At 39.8% G+C, this 25481-nt stretch overlaps 2 protein-coding genes across 2 annotated transcripts in view; both read right to left on the bottom strand.

Annotated features, from left to right (window-relative positions):
• Positions 1-17932, bottom strand: part of ppil2 (peptidylprolyl isomerase (cyclophilin)-like 2) — a 43558-nt gene extending 25626 nt beyond the window's left edge. Inside the window, exons 1-12 of the mRNA XM_057832102.1 lie at positions 17762-17932; positions 17521-17570; positions 11416-11461; positions 11272-11334; positions 11148-11199; positions 10708-10759; positions 8762-8853; positions 8556-8645; positions 8401-8476; positions 8169-8329; positions 4113-4188; positions 3889-3995 (exon numbers count right to left, since the gene is read on the bottom strand). Of these exons, the coding sequence (XP_057688085.1) occupies positions 3889-3995; positions 4113-4188; positions 8169-8329; positions 8401-8476; positions 8556-8645; positions 8762-8853; positions 10708-10759; positions 11148-11199; positions 11272-11334; positions 11416-11461; positions 17521-17570; positions 17762-17793 (897 nt within the window). The 5' untranslated portion in view covers positions 17794-17932. The remainder of the gene's footprint in view (positions 1-3888; positions 3996-4112; positions 4189-8168; positions 8330-8400; positions 8477-8555; positions 8646-8761; positions 8854-10707; positions 10760-11147; positions 11200-11271; positions 11335-11415; positions 11462-17520; positions 17571-17761) is intronic.
• Positions 17933-19724: 1792 nt separating this feature from the next.
• LOC130913830 (STAM-binding protein-like A) overlaps positions 19725-25481 on the bottom strand; it is a 31243-nt gene continuing 25486 nt past the window's right edge. Inside the window, exons 7-10 of the mRNA XM_057832717.1 lie at positions 24362-24499; positions 20705-20817; positions 20527-20626; positions 19725-20393 (exon numbers count right to left, since the gene is read on the bottom strand). Coding sequence (XP_057688700.1) covers positions 20337-20393; positions 20527-20626; positions 20705-20817; positions 24362-24499 — 408 coding nt within the window. The 3' untranslated portion in view covers positions 19725-20336. The remainder of the gene's footprint in view (positions 20394-20526; positions 20627-20704; positions 20818-24361; positions 24500-25481) is intronic.

Below are 25481 nucleotides of genomic sequence, written 5' to 3'. Positions count from 1 at the left end.
TGCTCATAGCAAAATGACTCCACACTATTGCAAAGGAGGTAATACTGAGTGTGAGCAGCAAAAATAAAAACTGTCGTCCTGTCCAAGGACACTCTTTTTTTCCTTTATTCATTTTTGTTTTTTCGGTCAAATTTTTTGGCATATTGTCCTCATGAGTAAATGTTTCTAATCAATTTGAATGTGTTATTATTTACGGATTTTATTACATTTTATTTTTCTGTATCAAATGGTCAAAAATACCTTGAGTGTATTTTTACAGTTTGAATGTGACTTTTTTTTAAAAATTCAGGCAAATTGATGCACGTCAAGTCTTCTCTGTTACAGACAAAACAATGTTAATAAAGTTATACTTTATTATAAGTTGATCTGTTACTTTTTTTCTTTATTAGAAAAAAAGGACACAATGTTAGGCAGATGCGTATTTATAATAGTAATTTTATAGACGAATAATACTATTTACAGTGGCGGCGGAGAGTTTGGGGGGGCGCGAAACATTTACGTCTAGCTTGGGGGGGGCGTAACAGAAAATAATTGAGAAGCACTGCTCTAATGCCATATTGTTGGAATTTATTCAATAATATGTCATTATTAATTGTATCAAATGCCTTCTTCAGATCTATAAATATTCTAGCAGCATATTTCTTATGATCTATAGCATTTGTTATTGATTATATTGCTTCTGGTTTTGGTTCTTGCTAGTTGTTGTCACTTTTGAAAGCTTAGGTTTGAACAAAATTACAGATACCCATCTTGGCATGGAAAACAAGCTGGATAGGGGCCCTCGAGGACAGGAGTTGGCTAACCCTGGTCTAAGGTGCTAGTCACGTGATCAGTTTGAAAAATAATTTTGTGATGATGGGCGCCCAGTGCAGTTTAAGAAGCAATGCATACACAGCGAGTCCATTTCTCTTATTCAATAGTTTATTTTGGCGGCGTCTTGTAACTTAACTCAAATGCTCTTTATCCAAATAAAAGTAACAAAACAAAAGAGTCAAAAACGTATTCACAACGAAACAAACTAAATGAGTACATTCCTTTTGAGCACAATGCACGAAGCCACTGTCAAAAACTGTTTTGGCCTCCTAACTACCAACCCCGGTGTCATGATTAGCTGTCATTTTAAGTGTAACGGGGCTGACTCCAGGTCAGTGGAAAGAAACGTTTGACAGCCCCTAGTAGCAAGGGCCTGGCTCCCCCTTAAGCTCCGCTTATGGCACTGCACTGTATTACAAGCGGCAGCAGTAGTAGCCATTGGTGTTGCATTATGCATCCGGTAGATAGAGCTCGCTAAAGGGAATAGCCAATACAGTGGTACCTCGACATACAATAGCCTTCGACACACGATCTTTTTGACATCCGAGGTAAAATTTGACTCTCCATTTGTTTTTACATTCGACAACATGCTCGAAATACAACGACATGACAGCGCCGCAGAGGGACGCACGGCGGATATTTTTGTGAGAGAAATCAACAAAGGGTCCAAGAAGGTCCGCGCAGATGGTGAAACAAGGATAAGGGTGACGCTTACCATTGAAATGAAATTGGAAATGATAGAAAAATATGAGTGTGGGGTGCGCATTCGTGAACTGGCTCAACAATTCGGCCGTAGAATGTCTACGATCTCCACAGTCCTCCTCTTCCAACCTCCGTTCGCCAGTCTTTATAAGTTAAGGTGACAATTATTATTGTGGTAACATCGCAAAAGAAATCGCCAGCTTTGTCAGGTTTTTATTATTTATTTCACAACTTCTGGAACACAACACGCCTACTGTCCGCCACAGTTGACGGTGTTCTCAACAAAACATTAATACAGAAAGTAAAATGCCAACTGCACCTCTCCCTTTCTCTGTCACGTCAGCGACACAGTGCGTTCAGGTTAAGCACGCAAAACACGTCCGCCACATTAGAACCCGATTCGTTACATTATCGCAGGATTTATGATTATTTTTTATTATTCCAAATTTTCGAGGTACTATTTAGCTTAGCAAGAAGAGGTACGAGTCATTTTTTCGAGTGTTCAACAGCTCGCGAAACTTTAAAAGAGTGCATATATCAAGGTTTCGTCGGCCATGATTTGCCTACATCCGTCTGCTGTAACAGCCTGATAGCACAGATATAAGTATGCCTGCCCCCCTGCTATTGGATGCATTGTTGACTTCAGCACGGCGCCGCTCTAATAATAGAGCAAGGTTGTATTTTGGGCCCTGCCTCTCAGCACAAATTCATTCAAACTTGCCGTTCCACCCAAAACGGCCGACCATAGTTCATTTTAGGCGAGAAGTCCCCTCCTCCATACACAATGAATGGGTTTCCAGTGCCAGAGGCTGCAAAGCAACCCCAAAACATCAGGAAACGTCCGCCATATTTGACTATGGGGACAGTGTTCTTTTCTTTGAAGGCCTCGTTTTTTCCCCTGTTAACTCTATGTTGATACCTTTTACCAAAAAGCTCTACTTTTGTCTCATCTGACCAGAGAACATTCTTCCAAAACGTTTTTGGCTTTCTCAGGTAAGTTTTGGCAAACTCAAGCCTGGCATTTTTACGTCTCTGGGTCAGACGTGGGTCTTCCTGGATATCCGACCATAGAGTCCCTTTTTATTGAGACGCCAAAGGATAATACAAGGTGAAACTGTCATACTCTCAGACTGCAGGACAGCTTGAACTTGTTTGGATGTTAGTCAAAGTTCTTTATCCACCATCCGCACAATCTTTCGTTGAAATCTCTCATTTTTTATTTTCCGTCCACAACTAGGAAGGTTAGACACAGTGCCATGGGTTTTACACTTATTGATGATTTATTGATGGTAGCCTTGAGATTGCCCATGATTCCCTACAATTTTTCTTCTCAAGTCCTCAGACATTTTGGTCTTCTTTCTTTTCTCCATGCTCAGTGTGGTACACACAAGGATACAGGGCAGAAGTTGAGTCAACTTTAATCCATTTTAACTGGCTGCAAGTGTGATTTAGTCATTGCCACCACCTGTTATGTGCCACAGGTAAGTAACAGGTGCTGTAAATTAGTATTACACAAATTAGAGAAGCATCACATGATTTTTCAAAGTGTGCCAATACTTTTGTCCGGCCCATTTTTGGAGTTTTTTGTAAAATGGTAATGATTTTTTTTTCATTCTCTTTTGTGTTTTTTCATTGCAAGCAAAATAAATGAACATATTAGTACAAAACCATTTGTGATTGCAATCATTTTCTGGGAGTAATTGAGCATTATCTGACAGAATTGCAGTGGTGCCAATACATTTGGCCACCAGAGAGTATATTTTTTATATTTGAAGAATTATACCTTGTTTTCAACTTCCCAGTTTTTTCGGGCTTTAATTTTCCTGTCATAATCATAATATTCTGTGGGCCTTGAAAGATAACTCATGATGCTCTTATTTTTAAAAATAAATTTGTGTAGGCGTCAATTACTTTTATGTTTTACTAATCACAGCAGGGCTCGGCTTATGCCTCATGGGGGGAATTACTGCAGATTCTCCTATCCTTATGATAATATGAAAAACGTCTTTAATAATTTACTAAACTGAAATATGGTAAAAAGTCAGGCTACACAGTGTTATTTGTCACCAACACTAACCCGCGTTTTCTATTTTATCCTACTCAATTGAAGTGTACCAACGGTAACAACGATTCTGATGTCATGCGACACCGTGTCCAATGAGCATTAGGGAGGGAGGGGGGGTCACATGTCCTTTCAGAAGGTGAGCTGAGGATTTGTGTGATGCAGAGCGTATGCGACATGCTAGCGCCGCTCATTAATTCCTAAACAGCGGGACGCAAATAGAGCACTGTGGAAAGCACGGGAGGGGGAGTGTGTCCACGCAGCGTTATGATTGGCTGACGTGATCGTCAATCGTGCAAAAAATAACATACCTTGTCACAGTGTAGTTCCACGTTGAGGTCTCCTTTGTTGGTGTGCAGGCGGACATAGCCTTTCTTTTTAACATAGCTGTAGCGCACCGTGTCGTCGGCGATGGCGTCTGAGATAAATAAGTAAATAAATTAAAAACAATCAAAAATCAAATGGATTGGACTTCTATTACTGTCAATGGCAGTCAATGAGTTAAGTAGTGAGTGTGGACACTTTTTCTACTTGCCTGCTTGGTTAGTGGTGGCCGGCGTCATGGCTGTTGACGTGAAAGAGGCGGCGACCCTGCCCGTAGAGTAGTGAGCCTGAAGAACAAAGACATTGTGTACTATTTTTGAATGATAACTCTTATGTTTACTTTTCTACCTATGATATTAGGTTGACCTAAATGCACTCTTGGAACATAAGAAAAGCTTTGTGTCGCCCGGTAAATAGGAATAGGGACATTTAATGTGAATACATAAAAGTAGAAGAGATGATTCCCCACTCTATAGAGGCATTCCGAAAGTAATAAATCATGCCGGAACAGTGCGAGGTCACCATCATCGGTAAGTAGATACATGTTCTAGTTGGCGTGCAGACATTAGATCGCGCGCTTCGCTGTCTGACCTATATTCTCTCTCAACCTTCTTCACCAAACATGACTGGCACGACTCTGATTAAACTTGGCTCTGCAGTTAAGTGGGCACGCAGATGGTGGCGCTCAAACAGGAGAGAAGCTCTTTGTATGACAGGTGCACTAACAGAAAGAAAATATTAGAAATATTTCTGTGTAGTTCTAATATTTTACAGTTTTATATATATTGGCATTTTAGGATATTTATGCATGCTTGTCTCATATTTTTAAAATGATTTTTTTCTTCATGGTTGTCAGGTGTTTTGGTCTTTGATCTGAATTTTTTCCCCCCATATTTTTGTTTAACATTCTATATGTTTGCACTTTTCCTAATAATGAATTTCTTTTATTATCTTGATTTGTGTAACCATTATATATATTTTTTGCTATTGTTTTATCAAAGATTCCTTAAGTATAACATATTTTGCCGACTATAAATCACTCCGGAGTATAAAGGTGCTTTCACACTAGACCAGTACTTCTCAAATGGTGGGGCGCGCCCCCCCAGGGGGGCGCAGAGCAATGCCAGGGGGGGCGCGAGTGACCTCGGGAACATGCTTTTTTTTTTTTTTTTTTTTTTTTGCCGTACTAGAATAAAGTGTACTTGCACATCCACTCCGTGGGTGGCAGTGGCGCTCTCATTTTCAAAGTGCGTGCAGTATTTTTGAAGTAAGCAAGAGCACACGAAAGAGACTCATGCAGAGCTGGACTCACGCAGCGACCCACTGTCTTCTTCGGTTCTCACGTGTCCGGCCGAGAAGTGCCGTTTTCGGCTTGGGATCGTCACGACCACCGCCCTCACCTACGGTTCTCCCTCGGCCGCCGAGAATGCGCTTTTTTCGGGCCGTTTGCCTTTGACTTTTAATACAGTGGGAAATGAGGAAAGACCACTGTTTACTGAGTCTAAAAATGATTATAGCGGAGAAGCCAAATCAGTTAAGACGCCACTTAAAGACATTAGACCTCAATCTCATTGATAAGCCGCTTGATTGTTTTTCAGCGAAAATGTGCCGAATATTGCCAACTGTCACAATCGTCCCGCTTTGTCAGTGTTATATCAGTAAACCAGTGAGCACTGTGGTGAATCAGCGAAAATAAAAACTTTCCTTCTGTCCAAAGACTTTTTTCCCCCCTTCTATTCAGTTTTGTTTTTTTTCGGTCAAATTTTTTGGCATGTTGTCCTGAAGAGTAAATGTTTCTAATCAATTTGAATTTGTTATTATTTACTGATTTTATTACATTTTATTTTTCAGTATCAAATGGTCAAAAATGTACCTTGAGTGTATTTTTACAGTTTGGATGTGACTTTTTTTTTTTTTTTTTTTAACTTCAGGCAAATTGATGCGCGTTAAGTCTTTTCTGTTACAAGCAACACAATGTTAAAAAAGTTATACTTTATTATAAGTTGATCTATGTTACTTTTTTTCTTTAATAGAAAAAAAAGGACACAATGTTAGGCTGAGGCGTACTTATAATAGTAATATAGACGAATGATACTATTTACAGTGGCGGCCGGGGAGGGGGGGGGGGGCGCGAGAAACATTTACGTCTTCCTTGGGGGGGCGTAACAGAAAATAATTGAGAAGCACTGCACTAGACCAAGAAGACTAGGGTCCCCATTGGAAAGCTACCTTGCAGCAACACTTGACACAAATGAGTTGTTGAAAAAGTTCAGCATTCACACTGCGCCAACGGAACTTTCCGAGTAGCATCTCATGGACGAAAGGCACATTCATTGATTGGACAAATAGAAGAGGAAAAACCTCCTCCTGGGAGGAAAGGGAGGATTGGGTGTCACAGTGTGGTGCTGTGATGGTGCACCTAAGTCACACAGGCGCGATAGCTGTCGCTTTCGTGACTTTTTGGACAGTCTAATTGTCGCCACTTCCAGGAGAGCGAGACTCACGAAACGGACACCCCGAAAGGCTCCGCCTGTCTCGGCCAGTCAATCTCAAACAGTATGTTGAGCAACCGCATGCAAAACACAATCGCCACATTAGAACCTGATTCTGTGTATGAAATGCAACTGCTTAGCGCATCACAACAACATTTGGCTATGGCTAATCATCTGTCATCTTGCAGTCGTTGATTTTGAATAGTATCCACGTTATAATTCCGCTTCCAAGAATGCCCTGTGTGTACAGTCACAGCCGAGAGCATCACAGCTCCACGCTGTGACGCTGTACATGAAGTAGCAAAGGCGCACCCTGCTATGGTTGCATTAACAAGCGAAGCAGGGTGCGCTCAAAGTGGACCGAGACCCACGATTTTCGAGTGGACCAGAGTTCGGTTCTTTGGTCATAAATAAATTGTATCAGATTTGGTCAGATACAATTTATTTATTTTATTTAACATCCATACATCGTTTCAGTATAAATATATGAGTATATATTTGTTTTTTAAAAAGTTTGCGAGAGAGTAGTCAGCCCGACACGACCGTAAATAATCACACATAAGTCGCTTCAGAGTATACGACGCACCCTCTGCCAAACAATGGGGGGGGGGAACTGCGACTTATAGTCCGAAAAATACAGTATGTGGCAAGGGAACCCCCCCTCCAAGAATAATAATTAAAAAAATAAATAAATAAAAATTGGGCTCTGTGGCGACCTTTATGTCAGGGAGTTCTGTCAAGAAATTCTCGCCAATTTCATCCATGCTCACGCCCCACCAGCATGCAATGTGGCACTCGGGATGTAAAAAACGTTCAAAGTTCACGTTGTGTGGTAATTATTTCTTCAGTTACCGTTCCAATTGTTTCATTACTTGCTAGTTATGCCATTTAGGTTGCTGTTATGTGACCATTTCTGTTTTGTTGTGACACCATGACTGGGCCGGACATCTGATTTATAATGACCAGCCATTATTAATCATCATTGTTTGTGGATGTGAATGTGGGCCTGTTCTTCTTTTTACGGTATGTTAGTGCAAACTGTCTCGCGAGCGCCATAATTACAGAACAAACATTTCAATTAGGTGGAAATGTTACTGTAATAATTTCACATATAATTCTGTGGTGTTTGTTTGAACTATTTTATTTTAAAAAAATTTTAACGCTAATGTTTCTACAAAAAAAAGTAAACTTTTTGTATTTATTAACTTGTAGTCTTTTGTCATCTTGACACCATTTTGCATTGCAAAAACACAGCTCCTTAAAACTCGTTAAATCCCCCTGTTTTCAGTGTAAATCTATTAGGAAAAAAAAGTGATATCTGCCAGTGCTTCAAGTACATTTTACTCAGATTTTTTTAAAATAAGAAAATAGCCATCTGAAAATAAGATTAACATACGTAAAGCAATAAATTAGTACATTTAATCTTTTAAAAAGCTTTAAAATGTCAAATGTTTTTAATTTAAGAATAGATATTGTTCAAAACACTATTTGAAAGCATTTTTTTTTTTTATTTAGGTGAAAAATTACTTCTAACTTTTAGATGTATGGGCCTAATAAGGACAAATAATAAAATTTACTTAAAGTCAGTCTAGTCTTTAACACTCAAAAGAAAATGGAGAAAATTATTTGAGTAGATTTTAAAAATCAGATTAAGATGGTATGAATTTGAACTGTACATGAGTTTCGTTTCTTTGTGTTTGGCTCCCTCTTTTGGACACAGCGCACATGACATTCTCCCGTTCTGACACCATGGTGACCCACGTATGCAGCCTTACCTTGTTGATTTTGTCCGTCTTCTTGGCCTCAGGCTCCTTCATCGTGGCAGCAAGCAGCTGGTCCCCCTTGTAGTCCTTGTACAGCTCTGCCAGGGTCTCCCGGGTCTCCAGGTTGGTGGTGTTGAGGTGGTACGATGGGTCCTGCTTGGCCTTCTCTTCCTCTGAATTACAACAAAAAACATTCATTCCCACTTTTTCTTTATGAGAAGCAAATGTCTTGTGGACATCCGACCTGGATCCAGCACTTTGAGGTCATTTTTCACGTGGAAAAAATTGGCGACGTTGAACTTGTCCAGGTTTGTTGGATCCTGGCCAGGTCAAATTAACAATCATGAAGTTTCTTGTTGATTAGCAATTTTAAATTATATATTAAAAAGCAAAAGCTACCTGAAGTGTGATAATGTCTTTTCTTGTAAATGGTTCATCCGTCAGCAGATCTTTGAAACTTTTAGTCTTGATGTTGAGCTGCTCTACTGCCTGAACACAAATGCCCACTGATAATTAGCAACAGCAAACAATAATAATAATTCTTTATTATTTTTATTTCGTGAATCTAGTTCGTTCACAGTTGTCTCGGTGCGTTGTCGACCAACCTCATTGGAGAAAACGTTGCCGGTAACCTTATTGGCGACAATGTGAGAATTGTTTGTGAAGACTGAGTAGAGAACGGGACAGTGGTATTTGCCTGGAATAACGCAAAGAAAAGTACAATTTAGTCAATTTAGCCTGCAATCACGATTTTTCATGGGGGGAAAGCTCGTTTTTTGACATGAACAATCATGAGACAAGGACAAATTAACAATATTGTTACACATCAGGAAAAGCAAAGAACTTAACGGTCAGTATCAAATACAGGTAGTCCCCGGGTTACGAACAAGTTCTGTTCCTATGCTGGCGACGTAACCCGAATTTCCGCGTAAATCGGAATTAACAGCTGCACGGCGTCAGACAAAAATTTATAGAAAAACTATGTCATTCGTTTGTGCTGGAAAATTTTTGTTTTTTCCTGCAATTGTTTTTGAGGTATTAAAAATTCTTTTATTGCTCAATCTGAGCTCAACCAGATTGATTGTATTATAAATGGCTAAAAATGGTGTCAATCGTTTGTGCTCTAAAAATTTGTGTTGCCATCATTTTTGAGGTATTAATTTCGGTTGATGACATCACGCAGCCCTCCATTTATTGTTAAATGGACGCGAAATGGTGCCATTCGTTGATAATACGTTCGTGCTGTAAACCTTTTTGTTTGTACTGCATCGTTTTATAGATAGAGATATTAATTTCAAGTGATGATGTCAATCACAACGACTCCGTTGCAGCTGACGAAGCATACCATCATCTTTATAACAGAGGGGTGTCCTAACTATGAGGGCAACTGCAACACAAACGAATGGCAGCCCCTTCGGGTCCATTTTGCAGTAAATGGGGGGGCTTCAGATATTTAATTTTGAGTGATGACATGACTCACAGCCCCCTATTTCTAGCAAAACATACCAGACGGTGTGCCATTCAATTGCGCGAGTTGTTGAGAAACTCCTCTGTTATAGAGAGAATTGGTACGCTTCGTCTGCCCTGACGGTGTCGCTGCGATTGGCGTCATCACTTGAAATTAATATCACATTATCTATAAAACGATGCAGTACAAACCAAAATTTGTACAGCACAAACGTAGCATCAACGAATGGCACCATTTCCGGTCCATTTTGAGTGACGTCATCACTCTAAATTAGTATCTCAAAAACGATAGCAGCACAAAAGAACATTTTAGAGATTAAATTAGCACAAACATATGGCACCATTTCTAATTAAAATGGGGGGGGGGGGGGGGGGGGGGGTGTCTGACCTCAGATTGACTTATAAAAGAATTGTTAATATTTAAAAAATGGTAGCAGCACAAAAGAATTACCATTTTTCTATAAATTTGTATCTAATTGGGGGCCCACTTTACAGAGGTGGAATTTACCCTTTAAGTACCCCGAAAATCCCAAAATAACTATACAAAAACATGTATTGCATGCCTTATTAATAAAATGAAGTAAAAAATAAAATAAGTTATTAGTTCCCTAGGGTAACATTGATCACACCATAGTTCTTCTTACAACTGACAGTTATTAATTTTTCACTGACAAACTATGAAAATACAATTTGAAAATAAAATACAATATTGACAAAGAGTGTAACATCAGGCTATAAAGTGCAAAAAACGAAACGCGGACCAAACATGTAGTATAATTAAATACCAGATATGTATAGCAATTAGAGATTGCCTATTTATATTAATTGGACCTATTAAATAATAAAATTAAATGACAAATAATATACTTTACTTACCATTATGCTGAGAGGTGGCAGACGAGACACTGCTACACGATTAAAAATAAATGAATAAATAAACTAGTGGAGACGAAACGGCAGACGAGACCTCTGCTACGTAAAGTCGAAATCATGTAAGTCGAGTACGTCGTAACCCGGGAAACCACCTAAACTTAAATTCTGACAGTATGTGTGTATGAAACATGAGGTAATTGTTGATGAGTACCATCGTTGTTTTTGGAGAAGTTGAGTTTGACAAGTGACTTGACTTCCAGTTTCTGCACAGAAGAAAGCAACAAAATTAGTAAATCAATTTACACCAAAGAAACAAAAAAAACACCTTAGTTGAACGTCCCCATAAGTGTCACCTATTCAACAAAATTGTGGAAATTGGGGGGAAAAAAAGACAAGATGACAGTTTGCCAGATAAACCTTCCTTGTCCCAGTTTCCATCGACTTACATTTAAATCACGTCCAATCAAATCAAGTATTCCACAATCTGTTCAACTCATTGGCAGCCATTGATTGTAATAGACGTCCAATCCATGGTTGTAATGGTTTGGACCTCTACTAGTGAATGGCAATGAAAGAGTTCATTTCTGAGTTACATATTTCTTCCTTGCTTTCAAAAAAAAAGAAAAGTAAAGCAATCCGTGGTGCTGGTACCTCTCCAGATATGGGATTAGTCCCATACTTCTTGATCCATGGAATAATGCTCCTAAAGGAGAAAGGACACATCTTAACTGATATACAGTAAAACCTGCTTGTAGTTAAATATGCGCTTACTAACAGCAGGTCAAAGACGATGCCTTCCGAAGTGCACACAGGATAAGAAAATGGCTGAAGGGACAAGCTGAGGAAATTTGAAAAAAACTGGTTTGAGACCTAGTGTGCCAGTTGAGAAGAGAGCAAACCAGTTGAGACGATTGCCCACCTGCAGTGGTCGAACGGAAGCCGTCTGAAGTTGGACTGCGGGATTTCTGACAACCGGAACAAGGTCAATTTTAAAAAATACAACACTTCAACGATTGATTCAAATGTACCGTATAGGCACACATTCAACAAATACTATTAGATTAACATGACATTAACTGCAAAAAAGCGTGCCTTGCTGGGGAAAAAAATACAATTAAATACTACTATATTGTTTAACCCTTTAACACCGGACGTGTTGCCGCCGACACATATATGCATATCATCTTTGAAGCCTCGTCACTGTAATTACGTCACCCACGTGCCACTGGTTGGTCTCGTTTCAAAGTGCGGAAGTTAAAAAGGGCATAGACCTCAACCAAGTAAAACGGGGGATAGGTCAAATGAGTTTTATAACCCTCATAAATAAACCTTAAAAATCTGCATGGAGCATGTTTTTATGTTTATATTTCCATCATTTGTCCTTTTTCACAACGGAAAGCACAACGGAAAACTACAAATCCCAGGAGCCTTTGTGAGGTCGAAAAGGAAGGACGTCATCCAAAAACGTTTAAAATATTGCCGAACGAGGCAACACTTAATTTTTATTTTTTATTTTCATTTAACGAGAGGAATGCGACGTAGCGAGTGATGGCCAGTTGGATAGAGCAAGCGAATTTGTGAAACGTGCAGGATGAATCGAAAACTAAATTTACACAAGCTAATGCATTATTTCATCAACTCGAGGAAGAGGATGGGCCAAATTTGTCGTTGTTTTCTTCGGATGAGTCGGCGAGTAAGAAGTGTGACAGCGGTTCACAAAGGGCGGAGAAGAAGAAATGACACCCCCTGGAATTGTGAGCTGTGTAACGTAGCCCCATGTCTTGTTCCACGACAAAGCTGAGCGGCATGCCTGAAGAAACCGAACTGGTTTATTGTCAATATTTTTAAATATATTTTTTTCAATGTTATATTTTTTTCCACTATCTTTTCAATTTGTATATGGCGGAAAACACAGACAAGACTGAAAAAGCAATTTCTGCTTTTGCACTCCTCTTTAAAATAAACTGCTGTATTTTAAGCCAAAAGAACTGTTGTGTTTGATAGAACGATATGTCTATCTGCTGCCATAGCAGATTCATGGCGCATTAAGCCCCGAACTATTTTTAATTTGCCCGTTTTACCCTGGAAACCCCCATTTACAGACATCGCGCAACCGCTTTTGTTAAAACTTACATCAAAATGAAAAAAAAAAAATCAAATAAAATTTATTTATATAGCCCTTGACAAAACCCGAAAGGTCCCCAAAGTGGTGTATGTAAATAAGTCACGGATATCTACCTCATTACTATCGCTTAATTCTATTTTTTCTGTTACTGTAGCATTTTCACCGATATGTTAGATAATAAATAATTGATCCAAACAAAGAAAAACTGAAAAAAAAAAAAAACATTTTAAGGGTAAACATGCGATAAAGAACATCTTAACCACTCCTTGATGTCTGCAATTTCTGCATCGCGACCCTTGTTATATTACCATGTTTCAACCATAAAATCCCCTCAAAAATCCGGCTGTGGCCACATCTGTGTCTTGACACTCGGTGATACATGCTACATGGAGTTTTTTGATCGAAACAAGGTAAGTACACCATAATATCTCATTAAAATCATGGCGTCTTTAATTATGGTCTTTCATGCGCTCACCTTCAGTTAGGGTTTTGCTGTTTAACTTTTTTTTTTTTTTTTTTTAATGCCCTCTTGTTCAAAAATTTTCTTTCTTCAGAAAATTGAGATTTTAAGCTTTCCAATGATGTATCACACATGCAAATCCGACAATTTTGAAATTTGGCCAAATAGTGGGTCTCAGAGGGGAACTTTTGGCGTTTTCCGCCATATAGACCCCAATCACGTGACGTCACAACTCCGCCCCCCTGAGTGGTGCCGCCATATTGTCCGTCAGCTTATCGTGTTTACATATTACCGCTACGTACATTCCTCCTATTGTTGTGTGTTTTTCTGCTTGTCTAAGGAATCACCGCCTAATAACAAACCCAAAAAACCTTCCTGACAATCGTTAACATTGATTAATCAAAATGGTGAAGGCATGTGTGGCGGTTGGTTGCAGTAACAGAGAAGATAAACGGTCATTTTAGTAGTTGCTGTGTGCCCATTGTTAAAAGGGCAAATCTCTTAAGCAGCACGGTTTGTTTATCTCGGTCCATGATGCATTTGTGTCGACAGCTGTCAGACAGCGGCGAAAACATCAATATGATGCCAACACGATCGTAGACATCATCAAACGGAGACTACGAAGCTCTTCGCCACGGTCGTGCAGCAAGAAGGTGAGCGCAACAACAGGTGTTGTGCCGATAAATAGCCGCCCCGCGTGACATGTCCCCCATGACGGGAGCGCCCACACAGAAACGATTTTCTTGTACCGTGAATATGTATTATTTTACCCTGCTTGAACTAATAAATGTCATACCTGCGTGATTGTCATTGGGATATGGTCGTGAAAACCTGTACACTAATACATTTCTGTTCAAAGATGGTTATGTGGCCCAGTCCACGATTTGTTACTAAAATACAGTACTAATATTTTGTGTAATTTAATTATTTAAAACTGATCTTACAGTCGTAAATCCATTACTGTGATGCGTCCATGAAAACATTTGATGTTTTCACGTCAATAAAGCGTTGTAAATAAGCTCTCCCGTCAGGGGGGACATTTTACGTGGGGCAGCTATTTTTCGGCACACACCGGCCCGTTGTCGATCAAGCTTCATTTTACAATCGTGACAACGGTACGCTCAGCTGACCAAATGTCGGTTTATATTCGGGCCGGTGCCGATTTTGGGTACCCGACTCCTCATCGCGACATAAACTGGAGTATGATTGGAAATATTGTGGTCTTAGGACGAGCTCTGACGCACGGGACGGGAGGAAACATCGGTGTGGGCATCAAATATGGATCTGGCGACTCGATCGACCGAAGTTTTTCCAAATAACAGCTTTTAAGCAACTCATCCAATGAGTTTACAGCGTCTGAAAGCACCGGGGCTTCCATAATTTGCAAGTGAATCCCCCCCTTTAGAAACTATGAGCATTGACAATACGGACACACAATGACGGACAATATGGCGGTACAATACAGCGATCACGTGATTGTGTGACGTTGGTGATTGGGGTCTACAGATGTGTGTTTTCGAGAAACTTGATTGTATGTATAATGCATGAGGTGATGGGTGCAATACCTAACCTCACAAAACAAACAATATCCTCCAAACAATTTTTGTGTTAGATAGTATATTTTTTCCCACTATTTTGCACTGTTGGTCTATTGTATATAACCTGGTTTGACCATAGTACGTAGAAAGGACAAATACGTCAATGATCACACCTGCTGTCTCTGTTGAGTCATCGAATATAAAACTATTAGGTCTCATTTTTTTTATGTTGAATGTAGTAGTATATCCTAACTAGTTCAATAAATATTATCACGCTTCAAAACGTTTAGTTGAGCATTCTGGTTGTCCATGGGACATCAATATCACACATTTTGACAAAGGAATTTGGAATTTGTCTTTTGGGGTCCAAAGTGTTGATTATAATAATTGGTCAGTGAAGAAAACAACAGTTTGGACATGAAGATTATAGGTTCATGAAAAAGGCGACCCAACCAGGGCATTGTGAACATTTTTTTCTTCGAATATAAAGGCAACATCAACGGCATGTAAATTCGGACAAAATAGGCCCAGACCTTAACGGGTTAAATCCCGTGACATTAAGTAATCCGCAAATGAAGCAATAAAAACGTAATAGGGAATGGGACGTACTACGTCATTGTTTGGACGCGCCTCCATGCTGGCAATATGATTCACTTCCGGGTCGGCAGACTCAATGCGGATTGTAACGTGTGGTCGTGCTAAGCTAACTCTTTCGGTGTTTTAGAAAGAAATTATGGGTGTGTATTGTTGTGTTACCGGGTGCAACAGCTTCTCCTACGACTAAAAAAAGGGCGAGGAAAACTGGACTCACTTTTCACCGTTTTCCTGCATGGAGGACCAAATATCAGATCACGAAGGCACGACTGATGGCTGGATTGCAGCGGTTCGTCGGAAAAGCATTTCTTATGATCATATTTCTGCTGGAATGAGAGTATTCCCCTCATCTCTACTCTTGTAAGTTGAACGATTTATCCGTTTTGGTTTCAATACGGTTTTTTTTGTGTGTATTTTTTTTTACTGTTGTGTAAATCTGCCTCGGTAGCAATGCTAACCTACTCCTCCTCACCTACCTGTTGTGTTACTAGGAAAACCTGCATATGAAATGCTGACAACACATCCCGATTGGTCACCATATCTCTTCTTGGGTTATTCTGAGGTCAAGCGCACCACATCGGAGCGTTATGAGATTGGAAAGGCGAAGAGTGCACGCTGAAACTTCAGTTTGCTCTGCTCTTAAAAACACGATCCCAAGTGTTGTTGTGAAAAGTCAATAAAATATGAATACCAAAACATGACTTGAACAACTTCTTGACAAACTGTAACTGCTTGTTGTTTACTTCAGGTCTTCATAATAAACAGGTATAATAATTACAAAGTCAGGTGACTTAATTTTGTTATTCTATTTGGAATATGCATTGACAATTTTTGGACAGTGTTGTAGACAAGAACTGGGACTGATAAGTTGCAATAGATTTATTTCAAGTAATGCAATTTCTCCAATACGATATTTGAATTGACAGTTTAAACTCTTTAAATTAGTGCAAACAAGGCCCACCCTCTGACGGTGGCAGCAAATATTATATAATTATAAGTAATACACAAATACAAGATCACAATAAACGTGTCTTTGTCAAAGCAGTTTAAAACACTATTTACTGGCCTTGGGTAAATTGCCAGACAGGATAAATATGTGCTTTAAAGTTCTTGCATTTCCATTTTAAGTATTGCAAGTACTAGTCTCCAACACAGTATTTGAACTGACAGTTTAAAATCCTTTTAGTACAAAATGGCCCACACTCTGGCAGGGGGCAGCAAATATTATAATACATAATACATTATAAAAAGCTATATACTATATAAATACAAGATCACAACAAAACCTGTATTTTTTCAAAGCAGTTAAAAAACATCCAGTGGCCTTAGGTAAATAAAGGTGTAAAAATATGTACTTTACAGTTCTTGCATTTCTATTTTAGGTATTGCAACTTTTCCAACACTATTTGAATTGACAGTCTAAAGTCTCCATAAGTGCAAATAAGAATATTATAATTTAAAAATAATAATAGAATATATAAATTCAACATTACAATGAAACGTGTCTTTGTCAAAGTGGTTTAAAAAAAAATAATAATAATAATACGTCACTGGCCATAGTTAAATAGCCAGGCAGAATAAATATGTGCATTAAAGTTCTTGCATTTTCACAAGTTAAAAGCCCGCAGTTCATCGACGAGAAGGGCAGACCCAGATGGCGTCTGCTGCAGGGGCTTGTTTGAGTCCGACACAGGACAAATGGAACCACTCCATTGAACAAATTTTCCTTGTCAAATGATCCAAGAAGAGAGATGGTGACCAATCGGGATGTGTTGTCAGCAGGTTTACCTAGGAACACAACAGGTAGGTGAGTCGTAGTAGGCGAGCATTGCTACCGAGGCAGATTTACACAACGGTGTTAAAAAAAAAGAAAAACGTATTGAAACCAAAAGTGGATAAATCGTTCAACTTACAAGAGTAGAGATGACAGGAACACACTCTCATTCCAGCAGAAATATGATCATAAGAAATGCTTTTCCGACGAACCGCTGCAATCCAGCCATCCGTCGTACCTTCGTGATCTGATATTTGGTCCTCCATGCAGGAAAACGGTGAAAAGTGAGTCCATTTTTCCTAACCCCTTTTTTTGTCGTAGGAGACGCTGTTGCACCCGGTAACGCAACAATAAGCACCCATATTTTCTTTCTAAAACACCGAAAGAGTTAGCTTAGCACTACCACACGTTACAATCCGCATTGACTCTGCCGAACCGGAAGTAAATCATATTGCCAGCATGGAGGCGCGTCCAAACAGTGACGTAGTACGTCCCATTCCCTATTATTTGAAAGTTTTAAGCACTAAGCTTACCCGCCCGTTTGCCTCCATAGAAATTGGTGTACTCTGTACACGTAATGTACCTGTGTGGGTGGGCAAGAATAATTAAAATGACGCTTGAAAGGAGAAACATAGGAAAATGTTTGAATTATTGACAAAATTCATAGAGCTTGTAAAAGTTAGCACGCTAGCATTAGCCATGGAAGCTAACAACATCAGGCTGATTTTGGAATTGGGCTAATTCTGCCGTATTTTAATGACACGTTAAACTTACATTTTGTCCTTTTGGTGCTGCCGCTTCCCCATGTTGTCGTCTTTTGTAGGTAAATCCGCTTAAAAATTTGTTTTTTGCAGAGTTCCGTGTGCTGTTTTTAGCTAACCACGTATACCCAGAAGTGCTTCTTCCTCTTTGTCGCAGTTTATTATTGAATGAGCACTCGAGCGCTCTCTACAGGTGAAGTTTACTAAAATAAATTGCCTAGTAGTAGCAGCAGACTAAATTTATGCTTAACACTGTAGAGGCCAGCGTTGTAGATTCACAGCATTTTTATTTTTTGTAAAAAAGGGTTGAAAAATTTTTTTTTTCATTAGTATAGTCATTGGGTCCTACTGTTCAGCCTAATGTAAATTAGAGCATCTAGTATATATGTTGTTATTTTTCCAACTCTGGCCCTTGGGTAATCAAAATGGCCATGGTGTAGGTTTTCAAGTTACCTGGCTAAGTGTAGCCTAAATAGACATTTTGACAGGGACCTTCGATTTTTCACAATATATTTTAAAATTACACACATCTTTTACACTTTCCAGATATACTGTACTGTATTATATAAGCTTTATATTTATTTTTAATTTCCAAATCAGTGCTATTTGGAACCCACTGTACAAGAAGCTGTATTACTGAAATATATTGCAATAGCATACCTCTTTCTACTGCTTATAATTGTAATCACCTACAATAGTTCAGTTTCTCATTCTGATTGTCTATTATGTTGGCTCAATTCATTGCCTAAGCAGTTAGATCTGGGGGGGATGCTGAAGGGTGACTGTTGCATTGTTCCAAGAAAAAGTGACAATGTTCGGAAATGCATTACCATTGCAGACATTATCATCTTTGTAGAAATGCAACATGCCTTCCTTTTAGGATGATGGTTTCACATTCTTGAACATTCTCACTTGATAATCAGAGCACAAAAGGTTGGCCAGACAGTATTGTTTGGCTAGTGAGATGTGTAAATAGGTTACTTTGCCGCCCACCCATGTACCAATGTTATTTCCATTTAATTTTTGTCATTTCACAATGTCTTCAGCAAAAAGAAAGACCTTCTACACTGTGCAGGAGGTCATCGATGCTGTCCAAAATGAAGAGAGTGATGTGGACATAGACTTTGATGAAGCTCATGAAGAGTCAGATGACGAAACCCACGAAGAAGTGGACAAAGAAAACCATCAACCCAGTGACTGCCCAGCCAATGAGGACATTGAGCCCCAACCACCCAAACATGCCATGCCCCGTGACAGATATCTCTAGCAGAAAAAAGTTTTCATCAGCCCTGATTTGGATATTTGTGGACCACCTCTCACAAAATACGTTCATTCCCTCGACACACCATTGGAATGCTTCCGACAATTTGTGTCTGAAGACATGATTGAGTCACTCACAATAAACACAAATGAGAATAGCCCTCAAACACATGGAAGATCCATAAACACCAGCAAAGAAGAAATAGAACGAATGATGGGCATGTATCTGAAGATGGGCCTGGTACAAATGGCTGGAGTGCGAATGTACTGGGAGACAGACACATGGCTTGCACCTGTTGCTGATGTGATGTTTCTAAATAAATATGCTATTTGTAATGTAAATATGACTACTGTTGAAATTATTATTCATATTATGTACTGTTCTGGGGCTATGTAACAAGCAATCAACCAGTGCAAATTAACCCATAGTGTATTTTTTTTACTGAAATATAAACATTTGTATCTTTCTGATTTGACAATGAGTACAACTAGGGTTAGAGTCAGGAAATCCTGCTACCCCATTTAGCCAGCGTTGTAAGATTACGTTCTCATAAAACTTTACAAAAAAATTTTTTTTTTTGCAAGCACTTCATTTTCATCTTCAAAGGCCTCCTACAACACCATATAAGTGGTTGAATTTTTTTTTCTTTTATGTTTTTCTATGTCCGGTCACTACAGGGTTAACACTGTAAACTGCCAGTGAACAGTTAAGTAGACAAACATCCCAAGCTCATGTACAGTTAGTTTTATTTAAACTTGGCATTTTATCAACATAAGATATTTGCATATGCACATTATGGGGGGAATGTAATTCTTCACAATATCAACACAAGGGTCGCAAACCAACTTTGAAAGGCAGAAACAAGGAGCACGGAGGTTAGTGGAGTTATACATTCACTCTCTCTGAAGCAAGGACACACGAGGAAGAAAAGTTTTTATCAACGTTCTTTAAAAAAAAAAAAAAAAAAAAAGTTTGATGTGTTTGCACCTGAGTTCCAACCGCCTTTTAAAAACATCAAAACTTCAGTCCGAACAACCAAAATGTCAGCCACGTCACCACCCTTGGCACTTAAATCCGTCAGGCGGAAAATTGTAGAACACGCACACATTCAGTACATAGACAACAAGGTGGACATAAGTGCAATAATGACAATTTTGTTCATTTTGTTTTTGTTCCCTCAGAGAACACTTAATAGTCAGCAGAACGATATGAACACACGTCCTGAAAAACAAAACTATGTTGTGATAAAACAGTCTCTGAGTGTCGCCATTGGAGGAGGAGCAGCAGCAGGGGGGAAAGACAATGGAAAGGAAAAAAAATCCCAAAATCACCGCAAATCCATCACGGAGACAGTGTCGTTGGAGATGGTGACATGACCGGCATGCTGCGTTCAAGACACAAAATTTTTTAAATTTATTTTGCATCACAATTTCCTATACTTAAAATCCACATTTAATATGAAAATAGACCCCCTTCCCACTTGATTTGCTGGGTTCATGTATGTAAAGTGAACTCACTGTAAATAGAGGTGGATCTCTACTGTGAGGATGAAAGCCCTTCTGCTTACACGAGGAGATCTCGTTGGTTCCCCGATCTGTCAGTCTGAAGTAGCCGATCCTGGATGACGACAACCATTTTGTTTTGTTTGTTTGTATGACCATTTTGGGTTTTTTTTTGTTGGTAGGCATGACTTACTCATTGAACTTGGGCGAGCAGACAATGGCGATTGCCTCGGGTAGCATCATCTGGTACGAACAATGTGTGTGCAGGTCGACGCTGGACAAGAATGCTGTCTGAGTTGGGTGAGTCTATTAAATCAACAGAAAAAAAATGCTTTAAATAAAAAAAACAACAACATTCAAATAAATCAAAGCAATGGTACAAGAAATAGTTAATCAACTACACATAACAGCAATTTTTCAATAAATGTAAAACATCCATCCATCCATCATCTACTGCTTAATCCGGGGTCAGGTCGCGGGGGCAGCAGCTTTAGCATGGAAACCCAGACTTCTCTCTCCACAGCCACTTCAACCAGCTCCTCTGGTGGGATCCCAAGCCAGCCGAGAGACATAGTCTCTCCAGCGTATCCTGGGTCGTCCCCGGGGTCGGGAACACCTCTCCAGGAAGGCGTCCGAACCAGATGCCCGAGCCATCTCAGCATGCTCCTCTTAACGTGGAGGAGTAGCGGTTCAACCCGGAGTCCTTACCGGATGGCCAAGCTTCTCACCCTATCCCTAAGGGAAAACCTACACACCCTGCGGAGGAAACAACTCCGGGATCTTGTTCTTTCAGTCACAACCCACAGCTTGTGACCATACGTGAGGGTAGGAACATAGATCGACTGGTAAATCGAGAGCTTCGCCTTTTGGCTCAGCTCCTTCTTCACCACAACAGACCAGTACAGACTGAGTCCGCATCACTGCAGACGCTGCACCGATCGACCTGTCGATCTCCCGCTCCCTCCAACCCTCACTCGTGAACAAGACCCCAAGATACTTGAACTCCTCCACGTGGAGCAGGATCTCATCCCCGACCCGCAGAGGGCACACCACCCTTTTCCGACTGGAGACAATGGTCTCAGATTTGGAGGTAGTGGTCCTCATCCCAACCGCTTCACATTCGGCTGCCAACCATTCCAGAGAGAATTGGAGATCACAGGTTTATGACGCCAGCAGCACCATATCATCTGCAAAAAGCAGAGATCTAAAGCTGAGGCCACCAAACCAGACCCCCTCAACGCTTCGGCTGCGCCTAGAAATTCTGTCCATATGAGTTATGAACAGACAAAGGTGACAAGGGGCAACCTTGGCGGAGTCCAACCCTCACTAGGAACGAATCTGACTTACTGCCGGCAATGCGGACCAAACTCTTTCACCGGTCATACAGTGACCGAACAGTCCTTACCAGGGGGTACTCCCGAAGCACCCTCCCCAGGACTCCCTGAGAGACCATGTCAAACGCCTTCACCAAATCCACAAAACACATGTTGGGCGAACTCCCGTGGACCCTCGAGGACCCTGCCGAGTGTGTAGAGCTGGTCCACTGTTCCACGGCCGGGACGAAAACCACACTGCTCCTCCTGAATCAGCGATTCGACTTCCAAATGGACCCTCCTCTCTAGCACCACTGAATAGACTTTATCATGGAGGCTGAGAAGTGTCATCCCTCTATAATTGGAACTTTGACCGCATTACCCCAAAATTGAATCACCTTTTCTGTTTTACATTACAAACATATCCTACAAGTGTGATAATAATCCCTTTATTTGTTGTTGTGTTATCTCGAACACATATACATACATACAAGTTAGAGCTGGGCGGTAAACCGAAAATTTACCGTCACCGAAATTCTTCACGATGACCGACGTAATTTTGACCATGTCGGTAAATTCGGTAAATTAACAAAACAAGAAAATAGGCTTTTCATCCCGCTTTGACTCTGTGTTGTTCGTCTATGTTCATTCCCCTTTAAGAAACCACTCAATGTACTTACGTAGGGAGTCACGTGATCATCAGGAAGCCAATCAAACAGAAGCCCGGTAAGCTAACGCTAGACGCTAGCAGCTAACGCTACAAGCAAAACGTGATGGAGTGTGGCTTAAGGGAGGTTCGCCAAACTTTCACCCGACATTTAGTAGACTCTTGGTGGCATCCAGACGGGCTTTCACCCGCTGTCCTCCCTTGTTCTCACGATTTCCGGAGATGGTGCTTTCAGTGCTTTCTACTGGTAGCCAGGCCACAGTCTAACGTTAGCGGCTAACGCTAGCGGCCGCTAGCGGCTAACGCTAAAAATGAACGTGATGGAGTCGGATAGCGGCTCTAACCTTGTCGAAATGGCTGAACTTAATGAGTGCATCTAGGAATTACTATGTCGCGTTATTTTGTATCTGACTGTGTGTGATTTCTCTGATAGCTTTTTTGATGGTAAAGCATTCAGCATAAAGCACAATCCAACGGTGAAACTTATAATATGGCCGAGAAATGGCCCCAGCTATTTTTCTGTATGTGCTTGATTCTGTGTCATTATTGCTATCATAAAATCTTAAGTGTTTCACTTGCAGAAGATCAATATAGCTTTAATGTGTGTCTGTCTGTCTGTTTGGGGGTTCATGTATGCGTGCATATATTAAAAAATGCACCGGCGGGGGCGGGGGGGGGGGGGACCTGAAACCATAAAGTAAACACTTGTATTGAATAATTATGTCACAGCAGCCATTAACAATAAATTGTCTTTTTGAAGTGTACTGTTCAAGCTGCAAGTCATTTGTGTTACAATGACATGTTTGCACAGGCACATTGATTTTGACAATGTACATTGTTCAAGCCATACACGCTGTTATAAATGCTCATACTTGAATTCTTATTGTTTATAATACATTTCAATAAACTTAATGTTTAGACTGCATGTACAATTGTTAAATATATCAAATTGAATGCTGGTAACTAAATCAACAAGAAACTGTTAATCTGTATTTCATGCATTGATTCAGATTTTCAAATTATATAACAGTCCGCTTGGGCGACTTTATCGTCATTTATCGTTATCGAGGTAATCTGCTCAATTTATCGTGATACGTGTTTAAGGCCATATCGCCTACCCCTAATACAAGTAGACATAATGAAAGCGAATACGCCTACTGTAAGTTTCACCCAATGGCAGAGTTAAAAAATGAAAATAAAGGAAAATACATATTCAATGAGAAAAAATACATGTCGTCTAGGTCTTAATGCGCAATGAATAAATTCCGATTTCGGGTCACTGGAACGTTTAGACTGCAGTCACATTCCGAAAAATCTTACCCATGTCAGATTTAAATTCACGTACGAAAGTGACTTAGGTTGAATTTAGAAATATCAGATTCCATGAGACCTGACCCGTACAGACCATCATGAAAGAATCTCACTCGAGTCAGATAAAGGCAAAAAGATCCGATTTGAGTCACTTTAAGCTGCAGGCTACAGGTAGCCATTGTTACATTTTACAAAACGAAACACACAAAAACATCTAATGATCAACTGTTGTTTTTAAACCTTGCCAATACAAATCATCACTAGTTTAGGAGGCCGATACCCTACCTGGTACTACTTTTGTTTGTGTAGATTTTTTCTGCTATCAAAATAATTGTCTGTGCTGCATCGCTAACACTGACATCACTGTTTTTCAAATTTGCAGATGTTCATGCTTTACCCGTTACCTGTACCTGGTTTAATTTTTTGTAAGATTCTACCCAATATCAAAGTGATTATCTGTGCAGCATGCGTCACAAGGCTACAACAGCCCGACAGGTTTTTCAAGTTTGCAGAAGAGTACGAGCACACTGAAAAATGTCTGAGTAAGAGGTTGACTCACATGGATCCAGCCAAGGGTGATGAGATCATACCGATCCTGTATAAGAAAGAGCTCCTCCTCATTCTCTGTGTCGCAATAGTCAGGACCGCCGCACTGCTTCGGAACGATGACGTGCGTCACAGTAAATGTGTTTCTTGTCTGAAAAGTAAAAAAAAAAAAAAAGTCTTTTATTGATTAGACTTTTTCTAACATTATCACCCCTAATCTCATTTTTTAAATAACCGTTAAAAAATAGTTAATAAATCGTAAAGTGGTGAAGTTATTATGCAAGATTTTCAACAGAGATTTGCTTTAATCACACAAAAAAATTAACATTTAATGGTACACAAAACTACGGTGCCCCCGGGTGCCAGGGTAGAAAAAAAATATTTTTCATAGCTAATCTGTACCCACAGTTTAGTCATCTGTACCCACAGTTTATTAATATGTACCCACAGATGACTAATCATACATACATACAAGTCATGCATTCATCAAAATCACTAAATGGATGTGCCAGAATTTTCTCCAGTTAAATGTAAAGAAGACAGAAGTGATCATTTTTGGGCCAAAAAAGGAAAGGTCAAAGATAAGCAGGCACCTTAGTACAATGTCAATTACAGCTACAAATCAAATCAGAAATCTTGGTGTAATCATTGACTCAGACCTAAAATTTGATAGCCATCTAAAGTCCGTTACTCAATGTGCTTATTACCACCTAAAAATATAGCCAGAATTAAGGCGCTTCTTGTTGAGGACAAGACATGGAAAAAACCTATGCATGCATTCATTTTCAGCAGATTGGACTATTGCAACGGTATATTTAAAGGTCTTGATAAAAAATCAGTCAGGAAGCTGCAGCTAGTACAGAACGCTGCAGCCAGAGTCCTCACAAATACAAGGAAACTGGACCAAATTACACCGGTTTTGAAATCGTTACACTGGCTTCTAGTGAGTCAAGGGATAGACTATAAAATACTACTGCTTGTCTACAAAACACTTAATGGCATTGGACCAAAATACATGCTTGATTTGTTTGATTTCTATGAAACACCTAGACCGCTAAGGTCGTCTGGAACCAGTCTCCTGTATGTTCCAAGAACAAGAACAAAGCAGGGTAAGGCAGCATTTAGTTATTATG

Source organism: Corythoichthys intestinalis, chromosome 3 (assembly GCF_030265065.1).
Source record: "Corythoichthys intestinalis isolate RoL2023-P3 chromosome 3, ASM3026506v1, whole genome shotgun sequence".
In the NCBI taxonomy this organism is placed as follows: Eukaryota; Metazoa; Chordata; class Actinopteri; order Syngnathiformes; family Syngnathidae; genus Corythoichthys; species Corythoichthys intestinalis.
This window is presented reverse-complemented; position numbering and strand designations above follow the sequence as displayed.